Raw genomic sequence first — 21,359 nt, 5'->3', positions numbered from 1 at the left:
TGGGAATCAGGTGTAAAGTCCTATGAGGGATGAGAGCTGCTGAGGCTGGTCACTCCTGACATACTTGTCTCTCTTGCAAAGCCTTTATTGATTTTCAGGAGCTCTGATACATGGCTTGGACTTGCCCTGCCTCACCCCCCTCCCTCTCCCAAATCTGCTCCTAAGGGCTTCCTAATTAAAGGTTTTGGGGGCATGGTGCCCTCTGCTCCCCTTGCCCAGGGGATGGGGCCTTGCCGTGTCCTCCACCCATGCTATGTGCCCCCCCCACCATTCCCAGGGCTGTGCCATGGCTGTGCTGGTTCCCCTCACTGGTGCAGCTGCTTGGGAACATCAGGCTGCGGGTCACTGACTGGCAGGTGGCATTCTGTGCCTCCAAGGGAGGCTGCAGGGATGCCCACTGCCCTCTGCCCCACAGCCTTCTGCTCTGAGCAGCTTTTCCTCCCCAGCTGCTGCCCTTGTCCTCAGCACTGCCCAGCTTTGGTACAGATGGTGCCTGTGTCTGTGGTCCCCTTGTACCCATTACAATGCTTGAGGAACCACAGGGCAGGTTGAGGGAGTGCTCTCTGGACTGGGAAGGTGGCACAAGAGGTGAGAATGCATTTGCGGGTGCAGTGCATTGCAGATAGCTGCCAGCACCTCGGGTAGGGGTGCCAGCTGGGGGAATGTGGGTGCCAGCGCACAGCTCATGCTCACTGCCCTCCCTGGTGCATGCAGGCGGGACTGTGATGGTCACTGCAGGACCAGAGCGAGGGCTCACTGCAGCGACCGCACCACGGAGCGATAGGCTTGTACAATCTCCTCGCTGCTGGGGCAGCTGTATCTGAACTCTTTGGTTTCCCTGGCACTGTTGAGGTACCGCCACACGCCCTGCAGGTCCTTGGGGATCCCGAAGCGCCGGTAGTGCTGACACACGACCTGTGGGCAGGAGCAGGGTGAGCCGCTGCCCAGCACTGCATGCCCGGGGTGTGCCAAAGGGGGCCAGGGGCTGGTACTGACAAGCAGGAGGGTGGCAGGAGGTGAGGGAACATCCCTGGGACTATGCAGGATGAGGAGTCGTATGGAGGACATGGGGGTGGTACAGGGGTTGGAGAGTGAACAGGGGGTTGCTGCAGGCGCTCAGGGGCAGCACTGGGGAGCCAGGGAGAGGAGCAGGGCACGTTGCTGAGGTGCCAGCCCTCACCTGCACGATGTTCAGCTTGGGCAGCAGGTTGCAGTCTGCCAAGGTGAGCTGGTCCCCATCGAGGAAGCGGCGTCGGGAGGCCCGGAGGTGGGGCTCACGGGCCAGCTCGTGCTCCAGGGGGGCACTCAGGAACTCATCCAAGTTCAGCAGGGCCCGTAGCAGGTTCCGCTGCAGCGCTGCAGAGGAGTAGCAGCATCAGGGCCCCGCAGCTGTGCTGCAGCTCCTGCCCCATGCCCAGCCCCACGCGTGGGCCCAGCCCCAATGAGCTGTGTGGGGAGCGACAGCGCCTGGAGTCCCAGCACGGGAGGGCTGCAATGGCTCAGGGTGACCGGATGGGGCTCTAGGGTGGTGCCACCCGAGAGGTTGGGTGAGGTGTCCGTCCCCCACCCAGCGGCTCACCTGCGTCCTGGGCAGGTACTGGGTTCTTGATGTAGGTGGAGAACTTGTGGAAGATGTCATTCCCTGCCAGGCTGGACTCCCTGTACTGCGGGATCAGGCTGGGGAACCTGCAGGGACATAGGCACAACTGAGGGTGGCAGCAGGAGCTCATGTGCTGTCTGCTGCACCCCCTCAGCCTGGCCTGCCCCTCTCTGGCCCCTGGACCCCTGCCAGGGCAGCAGTCACCACTGACATGGGTGGGCCCAACTTGTCCTCCAGAAAGTCCTCGATGGTGACAGTATCAGTCTTTGGCTCGCCGTTGTAGAGTAAAACAGGCAGCTGGGCCCCTGGCGCAAAGTCCTTCAGCACGTCCAGTGCCCTGCAGGAGATGGGAACAGGACATAGAACCAGAGCATCAACCAGGCTGGGAAAGACCTCTGAACTCAAATCCAACTGTTCCCAGCTCTGCCAAGGCCACCCCTAACCCATGGCACTGAGGCCTCGTCTCCACGCTGTGTGCACACTTGCAGGGATGGTGCCTGCAGCCCTGCCCTGGGCAGCCTGTTCCAATGCCTGAGCACCCTCTGGGGCAGGAATTGTTCCTCAGCTCCATCTAAACCTGCCCTGGTGCAGCTTGAGGCCGTTTCCTCTTGTCCCATCCCTTGTTCCTTGGGAGCAGAGCTCAGCCCCTCCTGGCTCCATCCTCCTGTCAGGCACTTGTAGGGAGCCATCAGGTCCCCCCTGAGCCTTCTCCAGACTGCACCCCCACATCCCTCAGCCTTTCCCCATGAGTTCCTAGGGCTCTGCAAGGCACCACATGTTTGTCTTGGGCAAAGGGACGAGGTGGTGCTCCCAGGCTGCGTCTCCTCAGCATGTGCCTATTGCAGCTCAGCCCTTGAAGAAGCTCACAGACCTCCCTCAGACAGTGAGGGGAAAGGGGGAGATGTACAACAGTCACCATGGTTCCCACAGTGCCCATCCTTCTCACCCTTCCCAAGGTGCTGGGGACCTACCATCCACCATTGCAGGGCAAGTCTGTCCACCCTGCCTGTGACCCGAGGGCTAGCAGCCCCTTGGGAGGAGGCATCACTTACCTCTTCACATCCACAGTGGTGAGGGTGAAGGGCACCCCTTTGAGCAGCAGCACCATGAAGAGCCGCTGGCAGAAGGGGCAGTGGCCCACGCTCTCCCCATCCTCACTCGCCTGTGGGCAGAGGGAGAGCTCAGTGGCCCCTTCGCCCAGCATGGCTACAGCAGCCGAGCTGTACTGGGCAGGACAGCAGCACCTCCCAGCTCCCAGGGCCTTGCTGCCTCACCCCATCAGCCTCTGTGGCACAGCGGGTGCTGGCCCTGGCCTGCTAGGGGACATGAGGACCTCAGCCCCACGGTGCTGAGGAAGACGAGGCCTGGGGCAGCTATGGCCGGGGAGAGCCCAGCACAGTGGGGACAGTGCTGAAGAAGGGTGATGGTGATGCCAATGGCCCCATTGCTCCTAGGTGTGAGCCCAGGCGGGCCCGTCCTGCCTGGTGCAGCCAGACAAACTGCCCTGGCCAGATGGAGGCAGGAAGGGCCGGGCAGGTGCAGGGGATGCTGCAGTGGCTGGGCAGTGGGGGGGCTGGTGCAGGGGGATATCCCAGCCCAGCACCCCAGACTGAGCACCAGAGCCCTCCTGCCCACAGGCAGCATAATGGTGTGTCCTGGGGAAGAGTCCTGAGCTGCCCACTGCTGTCCATGGCACTACATGAACGCTGCAGTGGGCAGAGGCAGCACAGCCAAGCCAGCCCAGCAACGCCTGAGGGCCTGCCAGAGGTGCCCACCCTGACCCCTCTCACCTTAACGAAGAGCTGGATTTGGGGTTTCTCGCTCATGCTGGGTGGTGGCTCCCGGCTGAGCGGTGGCGGTGCCGTGAGCGCCCAAGAGCTGTGCCTGGTCCCAGCCCACATTCCTCCCCAGGGTGCACCTGCTCCCACCCATGCCTGGCCCCATGGCACCCAGGGCTGCCCTGCCATGGGGCCCAGCCCCAGGCCTGCATGGGTGGTGCCTGCCTGTGCCCCCAGCCAGCTCCACCACGCACCCTGGAGATGCCAAGTGCTGGGTGCAGCCCTGTGTGGGGCCCAGCTCCCTTTGCCCATTGCAGGCTCCTGTCCATGCATGTGCACTGTGACCCCCCCCCCAGCCCTTGCCCTCTCCAGCACTCAGCCTGGTGCTCCTGTCCATCAGCACCCACACACTCTTGCTGGGTCCAGTTATTCTTTTTTATTTAAAACGGTCATTATTTTTCACATTTAATCTCTTGTTGTTTCTTTTGCTAGCAATGTACAGGCTCCTCCAAGGCGTCCTCACCCCGTGCCCCGCATGGCACCGGCACTGGTGGCTGGTGGCCACGGACTTGCCAAGGGAGGCAAGACGGAGGTGAGGCCAAACCCAACCAAGCAAATAGTGTTAAGGCAGCAACCACCCCTATCCCTGCTCCCACCCCACCGCCACCCTCAGGGTGCCCCCAGGGGGTTTGTGCCACCATGGCTACCCAGGTCGCATCTCCATTGACTACCGAAAGCCATGGGGCACGGGGACAGTGGCACGCACAGGGTAGGGGTAGCTCTGCAATGGGAGGGTTTAGGGGATGCTCCACACCCCCAGTGCCAGCACCCACCTGGAACCTGGCAGTGGGACAGGCACAGAGCCCTGGCCAGAGCATGGCGCTACCCCATGGTGCCACCACTGAGGTCAGCTGGGACCCAAAGGTGACACCATCCCTTCTTGCCCTGGTGGCAAAGGGCTGACCCCAAGCTGGCTCATCCCCAGGGTGCCCCAGGGAAGGCAGCACATGAGCAGCACCACCCCCACCCCCTGTCCTGTATGCTGTAAAAAAAAAATATGGTCTGAAAAATCTGAAAATAGAGCTCATCTTCCCCAGGCTCCCCCCCTATTGAAAATACTGTATTTTGTATCACAATCTAGAGCAGGGGGCATACAGGACTGGAGGGCAGGGGCACAGGGACAATGGAGCTCCTGTGACAGCATGGGGCCAGCTCTGGCACCAGGTGCTGCCCATGGCAGGAGGCAGCCCTGGGCCTCCTGCTGAGCCGGTGCCAGAAGGCAGAAGGGGCAGCCAGGTCCAGGCGCTCCTGGAACAGAGGGGAACTGCTCACAGGCCCCACAGCTGCTGCAGAACATGGGGCATGCAGGGGTGGGTGGGTGGGGTCCGTGCCATGGGTCTGGCCATCACGCCACCTCTGGGCACAGCTGCAGGTCACTGTAGGCTAGGGGTGCTGCCAGGCATGGTCCCTGTGGGTGACAAGGCAGCAGGACCCTCTGCAGAAAGGAGGGGCACTGACAGCCCTGCTGCCACAGTACATCCTCCCCCCACCAGCACTGCACCCACACCAAGCTGTGCTGTCTTGTCCTTCTACCCCAAGGCCACCCCACTCCCAGCTTCTAAAGCCATCCTTGGCAGCAGCAACCCTTCTCTCAGTCCCTGCAGTGCCCCAACAATAAGAAACCAATGCAGGTGCCTCCAGCACAGGGCCGAACACTAAGCTATGAGTGGCAAAGGGGGAAAGAGGGGGGCACAACATGCCACCACCGTAGCTGTGCCCTGTGGTGGGGTGGCAGGAGGCAGGGTGAGTGGCTCTGGGAGGAAGGACATGGTTGGGGGCAGAGGGGGGAAACAGCTGGTGCCAGCATGTGAAATACCCTGTGAAATACCCCCCTGCCGTACCACGTGCCCCCTGCCTTGCCCCAGGTTGGGACCAAGTGACCACTGCATGTGTGGCAAGACTGGGCAGGATGCTCCAGTGGGGAAACCCTGTCTGAGGCAAGCAGATCACTGATGCCACCCCATTGGTGACAGAAATCAACCTGGGGTCAAGCACCAGAGCTCCAGTACCGGACTGCAAGCTACCAAAGGGCAAGTGCCAAGCCAGGGATGATGGAAACAAGGCAAAAGCCGTATCCTTCCTCTGACCTTTCTGGGGGTAGGCCTGGGGTGGTGACAGTACTGGGGGCTGTCCCTGCAGCTGGGGTCCAAGGGGTGGGTACAAAGACATGGCACCACTCACGGGCCTCATCTTTGCCACACAGCAGGCAGGGCTGGTGGCACAGACACGTCCTCTTCACAGTCTCCATCCATGGCATGTGCTGGCTGGGTGAGCTGGTGGCCCTGGCCCCACACAGTGACACTGCCCCAGAGCTGAAGGGGATCATCTGGCTGCGTTGGCTCGTGGGGTCCATGCACCCTGTCATCCCTGGCACATGCCTCCAACCGTAACAGCTCCGCTCAGCAGGGCAGAGAGGGAAGAGGCCGAAAGGATTCGGTGGGTTCACAGCTGGGGGACGTGGCTGCGCCCGGGTCTCAGCACAGAGTGTCCGTGTTGAAGGAGAGCTGAGCCTGAGGGTATGGAGCAGGCTTAGGGGCTGTCTGGGGACTGCTTGCTCTGCCCAGAACACCCAGTGCTGCTGGGGACCACCTGCCCCCACCCCCAGATGAGGCCTGGTGCTGCAGCACCCATTCCTGGTGCCCAGCGCCAGGGACACAGCTGGGATCAGGGACACGCACATCTGGGGCAACCTCTCCTCACCCTCTCCTCCTCAAAGCTGATGAGGCCTTCGTCATCTGTCTCTAGGTCCTCCTGCTCTTCCACCACGAGGGCCCGCAGCTCAGTAGGGGCAGCCCGAGGGCGCAGCAAGCTCAGCACACGCTCCAGGGGTGACTGCAAGGCGCAGCTTGGGCTCGTCTCCTGCTGCTCCAGGTTGTCACTTTGCTTCTTGGCAAAATTCACAAATACCTGGGGGCAGGGCCAGAAGAGTTAGGGTCACCCACTGCCTACCATCCGTGCCACTGGAGACAGGCCCCAGAGCATCCCACGGCCTGTGGCCACCACACACTCCCACCTAGCTCCACCTCCCATCCCAAAGGCAGTTTCTGCCAGGCACTTTGGTACGGGCACCCCAGGGGGCATGGCCACCCTCCCTGCAACAAACATCCAGCAGCCTGCACCATTCCCTGTCTCACATTGTCCAGCGTCGTCTGGCTGACGGAATAATCTTCAATGCCCAGCACATCCACCACCTGCTCCATCTTGCTGAAGACCTGCGCCAGGGAGATCTGGTCTGACTTCAGCTGGTACTGGGCCTTGGTGTGGTGCCGCTCCTGTGGGACATGAGGTGACACCTGAGCCCTTGCTCCCTGACCTGTCCCCTGCAGGGGTCCCACAGAGGTGTCCCTTGGAGGATGACAGCTGCTTGTGCCCTGACGCAGGGGCTGGCAGGGGACTGCACCACCATCACAGGAAGCTCACTTTGAGGACAGCCTCAGGGAAGTTGCGGTTGAAGAACCTCACCACCTCCTTGACGTTGAGGCTGGACTTGGTGCGCACAGTGATCATGTAGCCATCACCGAACCTGCACAGGCACAAGGGACCCCATGAGGACCCACCACCACCTGCACCTCGGTGGGGAAGGATCCCATGGAAGAGGGGAATGCTACCAGGCAGCTACTGCACCAACAAGGACAGTGCCAGGATGCTTCAGTGAGCTTGTCCCCTGCACCCCCAAAGGAGCGCTTGCATACACGCTGACATCTCACAAAGTGCTACACCGCTACCTCTTGCCCACAGTGCACGTGAATCCCCAACTGGGCTCTTACCGGTTCTTCAGGTGCTGGATGCTGCCAAGACACTTGAGCCGCCCATTCACCATGATGGCCAGGCGGGTGCAGAGCGCCTCGCACTCCTCCATGCTGGGAGACAGAGCAGGCTTCAGCAGGGTGACATGGGGACACACAGAAGGGGACTCCCCACACCTTTATCCCAGTGCTGTGGCTCCACTAGCAGGGACACCAGAGGGCAAGAGGGTGTCCCAGGTTCCCTCTGCTGCGTGCCCAAGGGTCCAGAGACCTCCCTGCCCCACAGTACCCAGGTGCCCAGAGGCACCCCAGGCCCAGTCTGAAGCCCCCTGAACCTGTGAGATGTGAGCACCACGGAGCGCCCCGTTTTGATGACATCCAGGATGAGGTTCCAGAGAAAGCGCCGTGCCTTGGGGTCCATCCCCGTGGTGGGTTCATCCTGGGGGAGAGACAGCATCCTCAAACATGCCAGCCCCTGGTACCCTTCCCTTCCCCTCCTGTCACACCATCCCACACCCCAGGACACACGTGGTGGAGCTGGGGGCAGGCAGCTCCCACCCAGGGGCATTTCTCCACCCTGTGTAGTGCCAATCCCAGGGATAGGCAGTGGGTGGGAGGAGGATCCCACGGGCAGAGTATTGGGGGCCAAGGCGCACCAGGAAGATGAAGGCCGGGTATCCAATCAGTGCGATAGCTGTGGACAGCTTCCTCTTGTTGCCCCCACTGTAGGTGCTGGCAGGTTTGTCTGCATACTTGGTCAGCTCCAGCTTCTTCAGGGCCCACTTGACCACCTGCAAGCACAGGGGTGGCTGCCATCACCTTGCCAACATCACAGGGCTGGCAGAGCTGGCAGCAGTTCCACAGTTGAGCTCCATGGCAGAGGTCAGCAGCCAAGGGGATCAGAAGCCATGTGCCAGCCAAGGGAGCCCCATGGAGCCCCTGGCACAGCCATGAGTGTTGGTAGGGACCTGCAAGCATGTGTGCCCGCCCCTGATACCCCATGTGCGTGCACCACCAGGACAGCTCTGCCAGGAGGGCACCAGCAGTGGCTCAGGTCCCTGATGGAGGGTAGTGAGATGCCATCCTCATGGCACAGCACCAGCCCATGTTGCCCACCCAGGCTCCTACCCGCTCCTCATCCTTCCAGGGAATGCCACGCAGGCGGGTGTAGAGCTCTAGGTGCTCCTGGGCTGTCAGCTCGTCGAAGAGTGCATCAAACTGGGGGCAATAGCCCAAGCTCTGCTGGACCTGCAGGAGCTCCTTCAGGATGCTACGGGAGAGAAGGAAGGGGCCATGGGGAGAAGAAATTGCTTTTCAGGAGAATCCCATTGCTCACCCCCTTTCACATGCCTTTATACTGGAGCATCTTCTACCAGGTAACCCACAAGAGGAAACCTGGGCTGAGAGCTGGTGTCACTTGCCACCTCCCAGATGATGGTCAGCCTGGCAGGATATGGCTGCAGCTTCCCAAAGAGCCACATGAGCAGACTCACACTTTTTCATCCTGGGAGACCCCACCTCATCCCCAGGACAGCAGGTAGTGCCCACCTCCCACCCAGCTCATGCTGCCCAACCTGTGCCCGTTAATGAAGGCTTCTCCCCCCGTCGTGCTCTCATCCCCTGTCAGCATCTTGAAGGTGGTGGTCTTGCCCGCTCCATTGACACCCAGCAGCCCAAAGCACTCCCCGGGCCGTACACCAACACACAGCCGGTCCACGGCCAGGATGCGCCCAATCTTGCGGGACTTGTACACCTGTGGGGCAGGGGATGGGGACTCAGCCCACCCGGAAACACCTGTACCCCTGCCCCACAGCTCTGAGGTGCCTCCTTGCAGCCCTGGCACATCCCCCAATGTGGCTGCACCTTAGTGAGGTTCTCAATCTTCAGCATATCATTGTCAGCATCGCCACGCAGGACACGGTGCCGCTCATTGGCCACGTCGATGTCATCCTCAATTGGTTTGGTGGAGACGGGCAACCGCCTGCAGGAGAACACGTGTGGGGATGAGTGTATGGGAGCTGCCAGCCGGAATCCCTGCTCCCAGCTTGCACCCACAGGAGGGGCAGCCTGGAGCTAAGGGGCCCTGACAGCAAAGCACTTCCCATGGGTGTCCCCTCAGTCTGCCCCCAGTGCCCAGCCACACTCACTGGGGTTTCCGGAAGAAGTTGTACTGGCACATGATGGTGATGAAGAAGCCAACAAAGCCTTCGATTGTCATGGCAACGAGCCCCCGCGTCACGATGTCCCATTCGAAGGGTGATTTCATTTTATCGAACTGCCCTGAGTGGGGGGAAGAGGAAGGAGCAGCTGGGGACACCCTACTGTGGGAATAACCCGGCTACACGGCTTGAGCTGGTCTGTGACAATGACACTGTCCTGCTCTGTCCCCTTCCCCACCACAGCTGCCTGGTCACTAGGATTTCCATTCACAGCATGTGGTCTGTTGAAATCATCTTCCAGCTTTTCAACCTCCGTAGGATGAATCAAGTCACTGAGAGTTAGGATGGATTTGCCAGATCCTACCCTAAAATTGTCCCTCATACTGCCAGCAGCACCTGGGTTATACATGGAAGCTGCCTGAGAAGCAGAGAGCAGTAAGAGCTTTTTGAGGCCAAGCTGAAGCTGTGAGCAGAAAAGGGCTCATTCTGGCTGGGCAGCGCAGCCCTGCAAGCAAGAGACCACATCTGAAGGAAAGAGTCTTTGCAGTCCCCATCCCTCATACTGCACAGCCCCACCATGGGGCCACACTGCGGCCCATCCCCACCAGTCTGCAGCAGCATACAGCTCTGCCAGGGCTGCTCTCCCCATGGGGCTGTTGTTCAGGATAGCCCAAGGAACCATTTTCATCATCACCAGCACTAGGCCATGGCTGACCCTCAAATGTAACTCTCCCAGTCTAGTCCACAGCCCCTGTCTTTTTGTTCCACAGTGTTCTGGGGCTCAGGACAACACAAAGAGCAGGTGAAAGGGATTTGTGGGGATCCCCCCCCCCCAGCGCCACATGCCCTGTAGCAAAGGAGGGAAAGAACAAGAGGCCCTACCAATCTTGGCATAGTATTCGTTGATGTACTCATTATAGGCCATCTCCATCAAGCCATGGCCCAGGTTGTAGTTAGGGAATACAAGGAAGCAACTCTTCAAGTAGCTGTTCACCACCTTCAGATCCTGTGAGGATGGGCAGAGAGAACATGACCATCAGAAACACCCCTGAGGGCTGTGAGAGCATGGCAGGGTCAGGATTCCCACCAAGATATGGTTCCACTTCCCTGGCAGTGTTAAGGCCAGGTTGGACAGGGCTTGGAGCAAGCTGCTCTAGTGGAAAGGTGTCCCTGCCATGGCAGGGAAATGGAACTGGAGGAGCTTTAAGGTCCTTTCAACCCAAACCAGTCTGGGATTCTAGGATTCTACGATACAGCCTAGTGAGGTCCCACAGTGGACCCTGCTGGGAGCAGGAGCTTGGAGCAGATACCTCCCAAGATGCTTCCCAGCCTGAGTTGTCCCACAACCTGATAACAGCTTCTCCCTTCCGCGTGGTCCCAGACAGAGCTCTGAATCTCATACCTTGTCATGCTCAAAGAGCTGCAGCAGGAACGTGGCGACAGTGGCTGTGATGCCGATGAAGAGGTTGATGACAATGAGGAAGACGTAGGCAGAACTGGGCACCTCAAACCAGAAGGAGGCAGGGTACATGATGGGTGTGATGGACCAGCTGGGGAGGTGAGCAGCAAGAGCACACATCAGTGTGGCAGGAGAGGGACAGGGCAGTGCCAACCTCGGGCTCAACCATCTCCCAGCACTGCCCTCCCTGGGCTCTCCCACCCCAGCCCTTGCAGCCCACCAGCTATGGGAGCTGCAGAACACCAGCCAGATTAGCAGCACCAAGGCCAGATCCTGCCAATGCAGCCACAGCGCAGATGGGGCACAGCAGGGGCCTACCAGTGTATCCTGACCACTCTTCTAGGCAACATACCCATAGAGGAGGAAGAGGGAGAGGACAGCAGGGAAGTTGGTAGGAGAGGTATATGCTGGGAGGTCGAACACAAACAGGATGATGATGCAGCATGTGGCCGGCACCAGGTAGTTCAGCTGGAGAAGACAGGAATGTCTGTGACTGCTCAGCCACACACACAGACCTGGGGGCTCAGCCATGGGGTGGGACCATGTACCCTACTCACCATGTCCCACACATAGTTGGCCAACCAGTAGATTACAGGGTCACAGCCGCTCACAAACTGCAGATGTTTGGCCTTGGTGGCCTTTTCAGCCACCAGGAACACAACAAAACTGGCTGGCACAAACGACATGGCCACGATGATGAAGATGGCAATCACCACGTCAGTACCTTGCAGGCTGCATGGGGAGCAAAGAGGAGGGCAGAGACCCCATCACCCTCAGCTGCCCAGAGAAGGACCATGTGTCCTGGAGTGGGACAGGGCACTGCATAGCCACCCGGTCCCCTACCACGCAGCTTGTAAGGCAGAAACCTCAGCACTGCCCTGCAACCAATGGTGAGGAGCATCCTCCCTCCCATGGGACAGCCACCCTTCCTCTAACCCACTCCCTGGACTTACAGGTAATCCAGGGACAGGCTGGCACTCGTCTTGTTCATGGGATGGTTGGTGACTGTGATGCCTGTAAGATGAGCCAAGAAGAAACACGGGAGTGTGAAGGCTGGCTCAGCACAAAAAGTCTTGTCCCCAGCCTGCCTGGTCCTGGCGTTGAGCAGGACAGGTTTTCTCCCTGCAGCTCGGCAGGAGCTGAACTGTCTGAAGCCTCCAAGCACCTTGAGGCCAAGCCCTCCCTCACCAGCTGGCAGAGAGCATTCAGACACACACTGCAAGCCCAGGTGCCTCCAGGCAGCACTCTGGGGCATACTTCACAGCCCAGAGAGATCTGCCTAGCCCAGATATAGCCAAGATCTGTGATGTCCCTGCTCCAGCTAGGCACTAAGCTTCTTGGTCTAAGGAGGGGACATGGCACTTTAGAGCCTGGTTGGGCCATGCCCTAAAACTGTTCCTGCCCTTATTTGCCTCCAGGTCCTCACCATAGGCAGCAGGGTTGCCTTTGCTCTTGGGCAAGTTGGCTCGCAGGATGGCGTTGTTGAGAGCGTTGAGGTAGGTGGGCATGCTGTGATAGCCCTTGTTGTTGTAGAAAACCTGAAGCAGAGAAGAGTGGTGGGAGGTGGCAAGAGAGGTGGGCCCATGGCATCTGTGCTGGATGGGACAGCCACAGGGCAGGCTCCCTGTGCTCCTGGCTGTGGGGACAGCAGCTCAATGCTGACCGTGCAGGGCCAGACCTGCTGGGGTGGAAGCTGCAGAACACCATGGGGCAAGAGCCCCGCCAGATTCCTCAGTGGAGAGCACAGCTGTAGAGCAGGGTGAGAGGCTCCTGCTGTGCCCACAGCACTGTTGCTCCCTTCTCCTCCCCACCCACCCATGGCTGCCATTGCCCTCCCATCCCCAGCCCCATGGCGCAGTATGGTTATACCTGGGCCGTTCTCCGCACAGCGATCTTGCGCACCGTGGCAGGAGCCCTGGCCCCAAAGGAGGCCGGGATGGATTTCTGGACGTTGCCGAAGGTGAGTGCCCCATACCTGTGGGAGGAGGCACCATCAAAGAGCCATGGCCACTGTCCCCCACCTCCCAAGTGGGGCCATGCTCCAGTCAGCACCCCAGGAAGGTGGCCCCCAGCCCCTCAGTCCCCCAGCCCTGTGCCATGTCTCAGGGCGGGCCCTCCCCACCTCCCTCTTGCCTGTGCAGCCGGAAGCGGTCTGAGGTGTAGAGCAGATACTCGGAGACGTTGCGCCCTGTGATGTCTGCCAGGATGTCCCCTGTCACCACCTTCATCTGTGGCGGGTGGCCCCCCACACCACTGGGACAGGAGAAGCCAGTCCCCTGCATGGAGCATGTGCACTTGATGGGCTCATGGACAATGTGGGGCAGGGCAGGAGCTGAGGTCACGGTCTCTGAGGAGCAGAGAGGGCAGCTCACAGCCAGGCTCCTGTCTGCCTCGTTGCCCAGGAAAATGTTGGGCAAGAGGCTGAGCCGAGGGGTCCCAGGCAGGCATGGAGTGAGGGAATGCATGCGTTGAGGCAGCAAGAGGGCTTTTGTGTTCTGGTGACTGAAAAGGACCAAGAGATAGACATGGGGAAAAACTTCAGAGGGCAGGAACACTTCAGAGAGGAGGCATGAAGTGCGGCTGGAGGAGGCAATGGCACAGCAAGGGTGATACAAGGCTGGCCACAGGGCCCTCAAGGGTGTCACCATACCAGGGAGTTCTACCACCACTGCCAGGGCTGAACAGTGCTCCATGGCCAGTACCAGCCCTGAGGCAGAAGCCCAGCTCAGCAATGCTATGCTCTGCTATGGCCAGGCCAAACTGACAAGGATTCCTAGAGGTGCTTCTGTGGGGGAGATGCATCGTCTCCTTGATGGAGCTGAATCCTAGGCCTGGGCACACTTGAGCACCAAGAGCAGGTGATACCTTTGACAGCAGAAGAGAAAGTCGTGGAGTTCCAGGCACGGAGCAGGTCCTCGTCCATTGAGATAGGGTAATCAGAGGGAGCTGGGGATGGAGGTGGCGGCACGAAGTTGGAGAGCGGTAGGCCCTGGGTGAAGGAGTCAATGCACATGGCATCAAAGTACTTGGCCGCCAGCATCTTGGACTCATTGCTGTTGAGATTCTGCATGGGCTGGTCCAGTGTGTTGTTGAAGGGTGTCTTGAGAACACAGGTGGCCCCCACACCAGAGGGCAGGTGGAAGGTGTTCACCAGCTGCTGGGGGCTGGCATCAGGAGACAGCCTGATGCTGCAGGATAGGAGCAAGAGACATGGGTCTCACCACCTTGGTCATCTTCTCATGGGATCTCAAGGCCTTGGCTCTTATCATGGGCTGAACAGGCATGGCTGAAGAGGCACACACAGCCCATGCCCAACATGAGCTGAGCTGCTGATCTTAGTCAGCACCTCTCCCAGAGACACCCTGGAGAGGATGTAGGGTGCTTTCTGCATGGGGACAAGGAACACCAGGCTCTGCTCCAAGCCTGAGCCAGCCCTGCTGCAGGCTGCCCTCCCTTCTGCTCCCAACCGCAGTCACAGGGATGGAAATAGGGATGGGGATGGGGCATGAGACACCGGGTCACCTGCAGGCAGCAGCTCTCACCGGTATTCACGCCGCTCCTCGTTGGCGTAAGGAATGAAGTTGCCCTTCGGCTGGGTGTAGTTGTGGTACTGCGATGGTGAGAGGATGAGGGGTGGCAAGTCACCTGCGGGGACAAGGACACAAACCCACTCACACCACTGCCCATAGGCAGAGCAGCAGAGCACGGGCAAACCTAATCCTTGCCCAGCCCCAGCCACTGTCGCCACCAGCCACACTGGGGCAGGCAGAAAACGCCACCAGTAGTCACCACTGTGCGGGGCTGACTCACACGCACCTATTTCGGGCACAGAGAGTGCCACCGTCATGGCCACGCAGACGAAGAAGGCAGGCAGGAGGATCTGCGAGAAGAGGGCCTTGGTGTTGCGCTTGGCACAGTGGAAGCGTTTGACAATCAGTCCATGGAACTGGCGCAGCTTCAGCCAGGAGCCCTCCAGCTTGAAGCTCCCCTGCCCAGCCAGGTCATGGTCCTCCACCTCTGCCTCTTGCTCTGGGAGGGGAGAAGGACATCAGCCCCTGGCATGGCCACTCCCACACCTGCTGTGTCCTCCAGGAAGCTGAGCTGGGCTCCGAGCTGGGCTCCAAGCTGGGTGCAGCAGCCCCATGGGACAGGGCAGCACCCAACCCTGACAGCCCCTGAGCCGCAGCCGCACTGGGATGTGAAGTGAGGCAGCTGGCTGGCGGGTTCCTCTTGGCCCAAAATTGGAAATTTAGACAATAGGTTTTAAAAAAACTACCAAAATCGGTGGCTTTGGCAGAACCCCTCCATTTTCCCATCAGCTCTCCCAACTGGCAAGGGGTCAGCACAGCTGGGATGTGGGTGGGGCGACCCAGTGAGGCAGTGGGCATGGGGCTGGAGCTCTGCTGTGGCACTGCCTTGGCTCTGCCTCCCACCACCCAAATCACAGCACTCACAACAGCCCTGGCCAGGGAAGCAGCACAGCATGTCCCTGAATTAACCATGACAAGACCCACTGGGATAACTCAGAGGATTTGTAGACAAAACAGCAGCCTCCTGCTGCCTGCCTGCATCCTTCATCTTCCAGCGACCTCAGCATCTGGGTAGGGATAGACCCAAGCCCGGATCAGGGTATGGAGAATGAAGCCAGTGGCTGGAAGATGACTCCATGCCCAAAGGCCAAGAGGAGACAAGCCACCTGGGAGCCAGTGCGAGGGGCGAACACGTTAGTGGGGTGTGTCTGCAAGGTGGCACTCGCGGGATTGAGAGGTGACGGGCACAGCTAACACTGGCTTTGCTCTGCCCACCAGCTCCATGTCTCAGTGCAGGTCCCCCATGCATACCCCACCAGCCTGGGAGTGCCAACTGGTGACAGGACCCATTTTCAGCCCTCCCACCCAGGCTGCAGCTCTCAGGGTGCAGCACTGGTGGATGCATCATCAGATCCCATGCAGAGTCTCACAACAGCCCCCCCAGACCAGGCACACTATGTCCCCTGCCTAGTGGCACAGACAGGCACTGGCACTGCCCTGGCCACCCTCCATGTCCCCGCCTCGCGGGCACCAACCTTGCAGACTGATGTTATCGGGGTCCTGCCGGTTATCGAACAGGGGAGCGTAATCCCCAAAGAACTCAGAATAAGCCCCACCTTCGTCACCCCGCACAGAGCCCACCGAGGAGGCTGAGCGCAGGGATGCCTGGGACTGTGTGAGCTTGGAGCATGTCACCAGGTTGCTGAGCTCCACCTCGGGCTTCTCCAGTACAGCTGCTTCGGCCAGGACCTCCCCGTTGGCCTCAGGCTTTGGGCCCAGCTCGGTGGTGGGTGGCTGCAGGGTGTCCTTCTTGGATTCCTTCATGTCTGGAAAGGGAAAGCAGCTGCCACTGGCCATGCCACCCCTCAAGTGTGGCACAGAGCAGCGATGGACCTGCTCTGCAAACATGTGGAGCAAAAGCTGGCTGCCCTGGGCTGGGAGACCTCTCTTCCCCTTGGGAAAGCAGACTCCCAGGGCAGCCACACACAAGGGGACAGGAGCCACCAAGCCCCTGCAAAGGCTCATGGCCCCTCACCAGCCCCAGCAGCACCATGTGCGTTCCCACTGCTCGTACCTGCGTCACTGTTCTCCAGAGACTGGTCTTCCTCAGACACCTTCAGAAAGACCTCCTCCAGCGTGGTGTCCATCAGCCCAAAACTGGTGAGGTCCAGCTCCTCCAGGCTCTGTTCCAAGTGCTGTGGAGGCAAAGAGATGCATAAGGAGGGCAGGAGGTGCCCACAGTGCCAGGGCCCCCAACAACTGACTGTCTGCCCACCCTGCCAGCCCCAGTGGGTACCTGGAAGAGCCTCTCAAAGCACCCCTTCTTGACAGCCTCACTGGGCAGGACGTAGGAGAGCTCAGTATTGGTGTCAGAGATGAGGAGGCAGGAGGCCACATACTTCTTGATGAACTGGGAGACGCGAGGCTCAGAGCAGGGGCTGACGGAGCAGTGGGCTGGCGGGCTGTGTGGCTGGGCTGGCTCTGGGGCAGAGGGGCAGCACCAGTTGGTCACTACACAACTGGCCTCCCATCAGGACCCAACACATACACCCTACACCCCAGTGCTGTGGGGGCTCCTCCAGCCTGCATCAAGTGCTGTGGTTTCCTGGCAGCCCAGCCTGCCCTGGGGATGGTGCTCTGCACTACAGCCACATTGGACATCAAAAAGGGCAGGTCATGGGCAAGACAGAACCAATGCCTGGAAGCAAATATCACCAAGCAGTGTCTAACTTGGGACCCAGATGGGAGAAAACAAAGCAGAGCAATACCATCTTCTACAGCCCTGCCTCATCCCTTTCCACCCTCCACCTGGCCCAAGACTCTGGGAGGGAGCACTTGGGTGTTGACCTTTCACTCCTCTCCTGGGGTGAGGGACTGGTCCCACCTACGCCTTTAAACAGAGGGTCCCACTGCCCCCAGACCTGGGCCATTCCTGGTGTCTGACTGCTTCTTCACTACTGTCAGCTTGTAGCCATCACCGTACGTGCTCTTAAGGAAGAGTGGAGAGCCACAGCACTTGAGCTTGCCATGGGAGATGATGGCGATACGGTCACCCAGCAGGTCAGCCTCATCCATGTGGTGTGTGGAAAGCAGGATGGTCCTCCCTGATGGTGTCACAGAGCTTCAGTTGAGGGGCCAGGACCACAGCAGCCAGAGGAGTGATGCTGGGCTCTGGCACCTCCACTCACCTGGCTTGTACTTGAGGATGAGGTCCCAGATGGCTCTGCGTGCATATGGGTCCACACCAGCCGTGGGTTCATCCAAGATAACGGCCCGTGACCCACCCACAAAGGCTATGGCCACCGAGAGCTTCCTCTTCATGCCCCCTGAGAGGGTCTGCACCAGGGAGTGACGTTTGTTGGACAGCTCCAGGTCCTCGATCATCCTGGGGACAGGGGAAAAGCACCAGGGATGCTGGAGGACTGTACTGGCGCCCGATGACACCTCTTCTCTGCATGGCTCTCAGCTGCTGGGACAGCCCAACTGCAGCCAGGCTACAACAGCACCTTCTGCTGGCTTCCACAGCCTGATACCCCAAGTTTTGGAAAGCACTTGGTGGAGCTGCTCCAAGAGACAGCTCTGCTACCAGATCACAGAATTCACAGATCACCCACCATGGCTTTATGCAGCAGGAAGGGGACCCACTCATGCAAAAGGAGCTGGAGGCTGCCTACTTGTCCATCTCCTTGCGGATCTCCTCCTCTGCCATGCTCTTGAGCTGCGAGTAGAACCAGAGGTGTTCTTCCACTGTCAGCCTGTCAAACAGCACATTGTGCTGCGGACACATGCCCAGGTTCTTCCGGATCTCGTCCATCTCCGTTCGGATATCATGGCCATAGATGGTAGCGGAGCCCGAGGTTGGAGGGAACAAGCCAGTGAGGATGGACCTGGAAGGATGGGAAAAGGCAACAGTATGAGGAATCTTGGATTCCTCTGATTTCAATCCCAGCCACCTCTAGGAGCATCTGCTGGGCTCAAGCAGAGCAAGTCAGGGCAGGGCCTGCTGCCTGTCCCCCTTCCATACTACTCCCACATTCACATCACTGCCTGCACAGCACTACCTGCCCATGGGCCCTGCCAGGACACCACGCGGCACCTTCCCACCCACTGCAGCTGGCCAGAAAGACATGGCCCATGTCCACCCTGATGGGCACTCACATGGTGGTGGTTTTCCCTGCGCCGTTGTGCCCCAGGAAGGACACCACCTGGTTCTCATAGAGGTTGAGGCTCAGCTTGTTCAGCGCCAGCTTCTTGTCTGTCTTGTAGACCTTGGTGAGCTTGTCAATGCAGACAACCAAGGGGAGGTGGGTGGGTTCCTCCTCGATGCCACGTGTCTCCTCTGCTGTGAGAGTGGGATGGTGAGGAGCTGGAGTGTGTCAGGAAGGCTAAGCTTGGAGCAGGGATCCCCAGGGGATGAACCTTCATCCCACAGCGGCTGCGCTAGCGCATGGCCTCCTCCCTTCTGCTTCTTGCCAGCTTCCCCTCAACCCATGCCACAAACAGCAGCTCCCTACAGGCAGCAGTGCCTGGGTGAGGATCCTGCCCTCAGAAGGGCAGAGGGGACACAGAGGGCTCCATGACCACAGCAGGACCCTGTGCCACCGACTGCAGTCCCTGTCTGTCCTCACCCATCCTCCGGCTCTCCATGGCACAGGCCTGATCCTCCTCCATGATGCTGAGGCGGGTGGTGCGGGACCAGGGCCACGTCCATTCCCAAGTCTCCACTCGCCCGTTGCCCAGCCAGTAGGACTTCTGGAAGGGGAAGTACCAGGGCCGCGGCAAGCCAAACATACCTGCAATCATGCAGTGTGGTCAGGGTAGCCCTGCACCCATGTCTGAGAGCCAGGACAGAGGTTGGCACAGGTAAGGGCACGGCCCTGCAGGTTTCCCAGCTCAGGGACATCACTGTGGGGTGGAGGCTACAGGTGCTTTGGCCAGTGGGGCTCAGGGCAATGCTGCTGGGCTGTGCAAGGAAGAAAGGTCTTTTGGGCTTTGGGGTGGGTTTGGCTCACACTTTGGTTTCACCAGAAAGACAAGGAAATAGGTGAGACCCTGCCCAAGTCAACAATAAAGGGGACCTGTGCTCCAGTGTGGACACCTTGCTTTGTTACAGCTGTGAACAGAGACATGCAACTGAAGATCTCCAAGGAACCTGCTGGTGTCACCAGGTCAGGGCATCTGGGCAGGTGTCCCCAGCACAACACACACAGGGCACCCTAAAGGCACACTGTGCTGAATCCCACCATGTCAGTAATAAGCAACACCAGCAACCAGCAGCCTCCCCAGCAAGGAGGCTCCCGTAAGATCAGAGGTGTCCTCATGCCCCACTGCGCACACCTACCTGGGTGCACAGCCTCAATGTACCATGTGAGCACCCCGTACACCACAGCATCCACGATCAGCATCATCATGGACAGGAGGAGGTTGAAGTCATCTCCTTCCACAGGCGACTGACTGAAGGTGTGCCACTGGATGCCCACACCAGCCACCTCATACAGAGCAAAGTACTTGGAGCCCAGGCCAAATGCTGTGGTGGACATGAGGGACTGCAGAGAGGGGAAGAGAATTAAACTTCCGCAGGAATCACAGGGCACCTCCAGAGGGACAGGCTGGGGAAAATTCCTATCCAATACTGCCTCACCCAGCCCTGTGGAGATGGTCCCTGCCCTGTGAGGAACCAAACTTTCTGGAGATGCCTCCAAAGCCCCCTTGGGAGTTGGTTCATACAGGCAGAGGTTTGTCCAGGGCTTGGTGGCCTGTGTACTGGACATGCAGTGCCCAGGGTAAAGCATCTCCCCAGCAGCTGCAGCCAACTCACCGCGATGCATTTCTCAAAGGCTGTGATCTTGTCATGCGCCACCTCCTCCCGGATGGCCACATACATGTAGGGCACATAGCTGAGGAAATAGATGATGCCACCGCAGGCGGAGGCCAGCTTGGCCTTGGAGTATAGCACGGATACTAGAAAGCTGCAGGGACAACAGCATCACCTTGGGTCGTACCCCACCAGGGCTTTCCCCACACCATCTAATTTTGGCAGTGTTGAGGTGATAAATCAGCCCCATGGCACAAGGACCCCAGTACTGCCCATGCCTCCTCACCCCATAGAGCAGACCAGGCACTCACCAGAACATGATAGTGGCCACTGCATAGATGGCAAGAAAAAGCCAGATGATGAGGACATCACTGTGCATCAGGACCTTGCCATACTTCAGGATGGCTGTGAGTGCCGTGACTGAGATGGAGAGCTGGACAAAGCCAGTGATGAACCAAGCCACCCAATGCACCGCATTGTTCAAACCCATCATCTTCATCACCTGCAGGGCCCAAAACAGCTCAGTGGTGCTGTCCCCTACCCTACACGCCCCAGCTGCCTCACTTGCTGAGGCTGGGAGGAATGGGCAGCACTGAGGGGTGCCTGGGGGCTGGGGAGCAGGCAGGACACAGCACCCTGTGCCAGGGTGTCAGCAGGATCAGCTCCCTCCAGCACTGAGCAGGGCTCATGCTGGGAACACTTGGAAGGACCAGCTCCGCCCAGTGATGTGAGATCTGAGCCTGCCCCAGCTCATGCACCTGAGAGAATGGGGAAGGTGCCAAGGGACAGCACAGGATGCAGAGCTCAGAGATGCCAGCTTCTCCCCAGGGATCTCTCTCACCACCCCTACCTCTTTCAGGCGATGTTCCTTCTCTGTCACGATGTGCTGGATCATCATGGCCACTGAGTAGACCCAGGAGATTACCATGCACAGGGGCATCATATGCTCAATGACAAAGAGGAAGCTGTTGGGGTAGAGAGGGGAGAGCAGGATGGTGTGGCACCACAGAGACCTGGGGAGACCCTAGGGCACAGGGCATAAGAAGGGCTCTCCCACTGCTCGCGGCCAACCAGCCCTCAATTCCAGCAGCTCCTCAGTAGCCTGACAGAGCTTCTCCAATGAGCCCATAGGACAATCTAGTGTCCTGGCTCTCAGGTCCTGGCAGGCATCAGCCCAGCACCCTCCGTACCCTGGTGTAAACAAGACACTAT

At 59.4% G+C, this 21,359-nt stretch overlaps 2 protein-coding genes across 7 annotated transcripts in view; both read right to left on the bottom strand.

The window, feature by feature from the left end:
• Positions 1–111: 111 nt before the first annotated feature.
• On the bottom strand, positions 112–3,510 carry CLIC3 (chloride intracellular channel 3). Its single transcript, XM_005143541.2, has 6 exons — positions 3,391–3,510; positions 2,653–2,762; positions 1,812–1,937; positions 1,580–1,686; positions 1,181–1,356; positions 112–915 (listed from the first exon to the last, which is right to left on the bottom strand). Exons 1-6 carry the CDS (start codon positions 3,499–3,501, stop codon positions 754–756), a joined length of 792 nt encoding a protein of 263 aa, XP_005143598.2. The 5' UTR covers positions 3,502–3,510; the 3' UTR covers positions 112–753.
• Positions 3,511–3,799: 289 nt separating this feature from the next.
• ABCA2 (ATP binding cassette subfamily A member 2) overlaps positions 3,800–21,359 on the bottom strand; it is a 31,822-nt gene continuing 14,262 nt past the window's right edge. For 2 of the 6 annotated variants that reach the window (XM_034067965.1, XM_034067962.1), the window contains 34 exons: positions 20,998–21,112; positions 20,459–20,649; positions 20,151–20,301; positions 19,674–19,878; positions 18,961–19,125; positions 18,491–18,671; positions 18,007–18,219; positions 17,521–17,717; positions 17,254–17,436; positions 16,629–16,813; positions 16,407–16,527; positions 15,868–16,158; positions 14,619–14,831; positions 14,345–14,447; positions 13,668–13,990; positions 12,936–13,149; positions 12,672–12,777; positions 12,229–12,340; positions 11,756–11,816; positions 11,360–11,534; positions 11,155–11,270; positions 10,746–10,893; positions 10,226–10,349; positions 9,332–9,464; positions 9,048–9,165; positions 8,759–8,937; positions 8,313–8,454; positions 7,841–7,975; positions 7,520–7,623; positions 7,206–7,298; positions 6,859–6,961; positions 6,573–6,710; positions 6,139–6,345; positions 3,800–5,948 (listed from right to left, as the gene is read on the bottom strand). In XM_034067965.1, coding sequence (XP_033923856.1) covers positions 5,913–5,948; positions 6,139–6,345; positions 6,573–6,710; positions 6,859–6,961; positions 7,206–7,298; positions 7,520–7,623; positions 7,841–7,975; positions 8,313–8,454; positions 8,759–8,937; positions 9,048–9,165; positions 9,332–9,464; positions 10,226–10,349; positions 10,746–10,893; positions 11,155–11,270; positions 11,360–11,534; positions 11,756–11,816; positions 12,229–12,340; positions 12,672–12,777; positions 12,936–13,149; positions 13,668–13,990; positions 14,345–14,447; positions 14,619–14,831; positions 15,868–16,158; positions 16,407–16,527; positions 16,629–16,813; positions 17,254–17,436; positions 17,521–17,717; positions 18,007–18,219; positions 18,491–18,671; positions 18,961–19,125; positions 19,674–19,878; positions 20,151–20,301; positions 20,459–20,649; positions 20,998–21,112 — 5,281 coding nt within the window. In that variant the 3' untranslated portion in view covers positions 3,800–5,912. Of the gene's footprint in view, positions 5,949–6,138; positions 6,346–6,572; positions 6,711–6,858; positions 6,962–7,205; positions 7,299–7,519; positions 7,624–7,840; positions 7,976–8,312; positions 8,455–8,758; positions 8,938–9,047; positions 9,166–9,331; positions 9,465–10,225; positions 10,350–10,745; positions 10,894–11,154; positions 11,271–11,359; positions 11,535–11,755; positions 11,817–12,228; positions 12,341–12,671; positions 12,778–12,935; positions 13,150–13,667; positions 13,991–14,344; positions 14,448–14,618; positions 14,832–15,867; positions 16,159–16,406; positions 16,528–16,628; positions 16,814–17,253; positions 17,437–17,520; positions 17,718–18,006; positions 18,220–18,490; positions 18,675–18,960; positions 19,126–19,673; positions 19,879–20,150; positions 20,302–20,458; positions 20,650–20,997; positions 21,113–21,359 lie in introns of those variants that run through there. The other 4 variants (XM_034067963.1, XM_034067964.1, XM_034067961.1 and 1 more) reach the window with 4 other exon arrangements.

This window comes from Melopsittacus undulatus, chromosome 11 (genome assembly GCF_012275295.1).
Source record: "Melopsittacus undulatus isolate bMelUnd1 chromosome 11, bMelUnd1.mat.Z, whole genome shotgun sequence".
Taxonomy (NCBI): Eukaryota; Metazoa; Chordata; class Aves; order Psittaciformes; family Psittaculidae; genus Melopsittacus; species Melopsittacus undulatus.
This window is presented reverse-complemented; position numbering and strand designations above follow the sequence as displayed.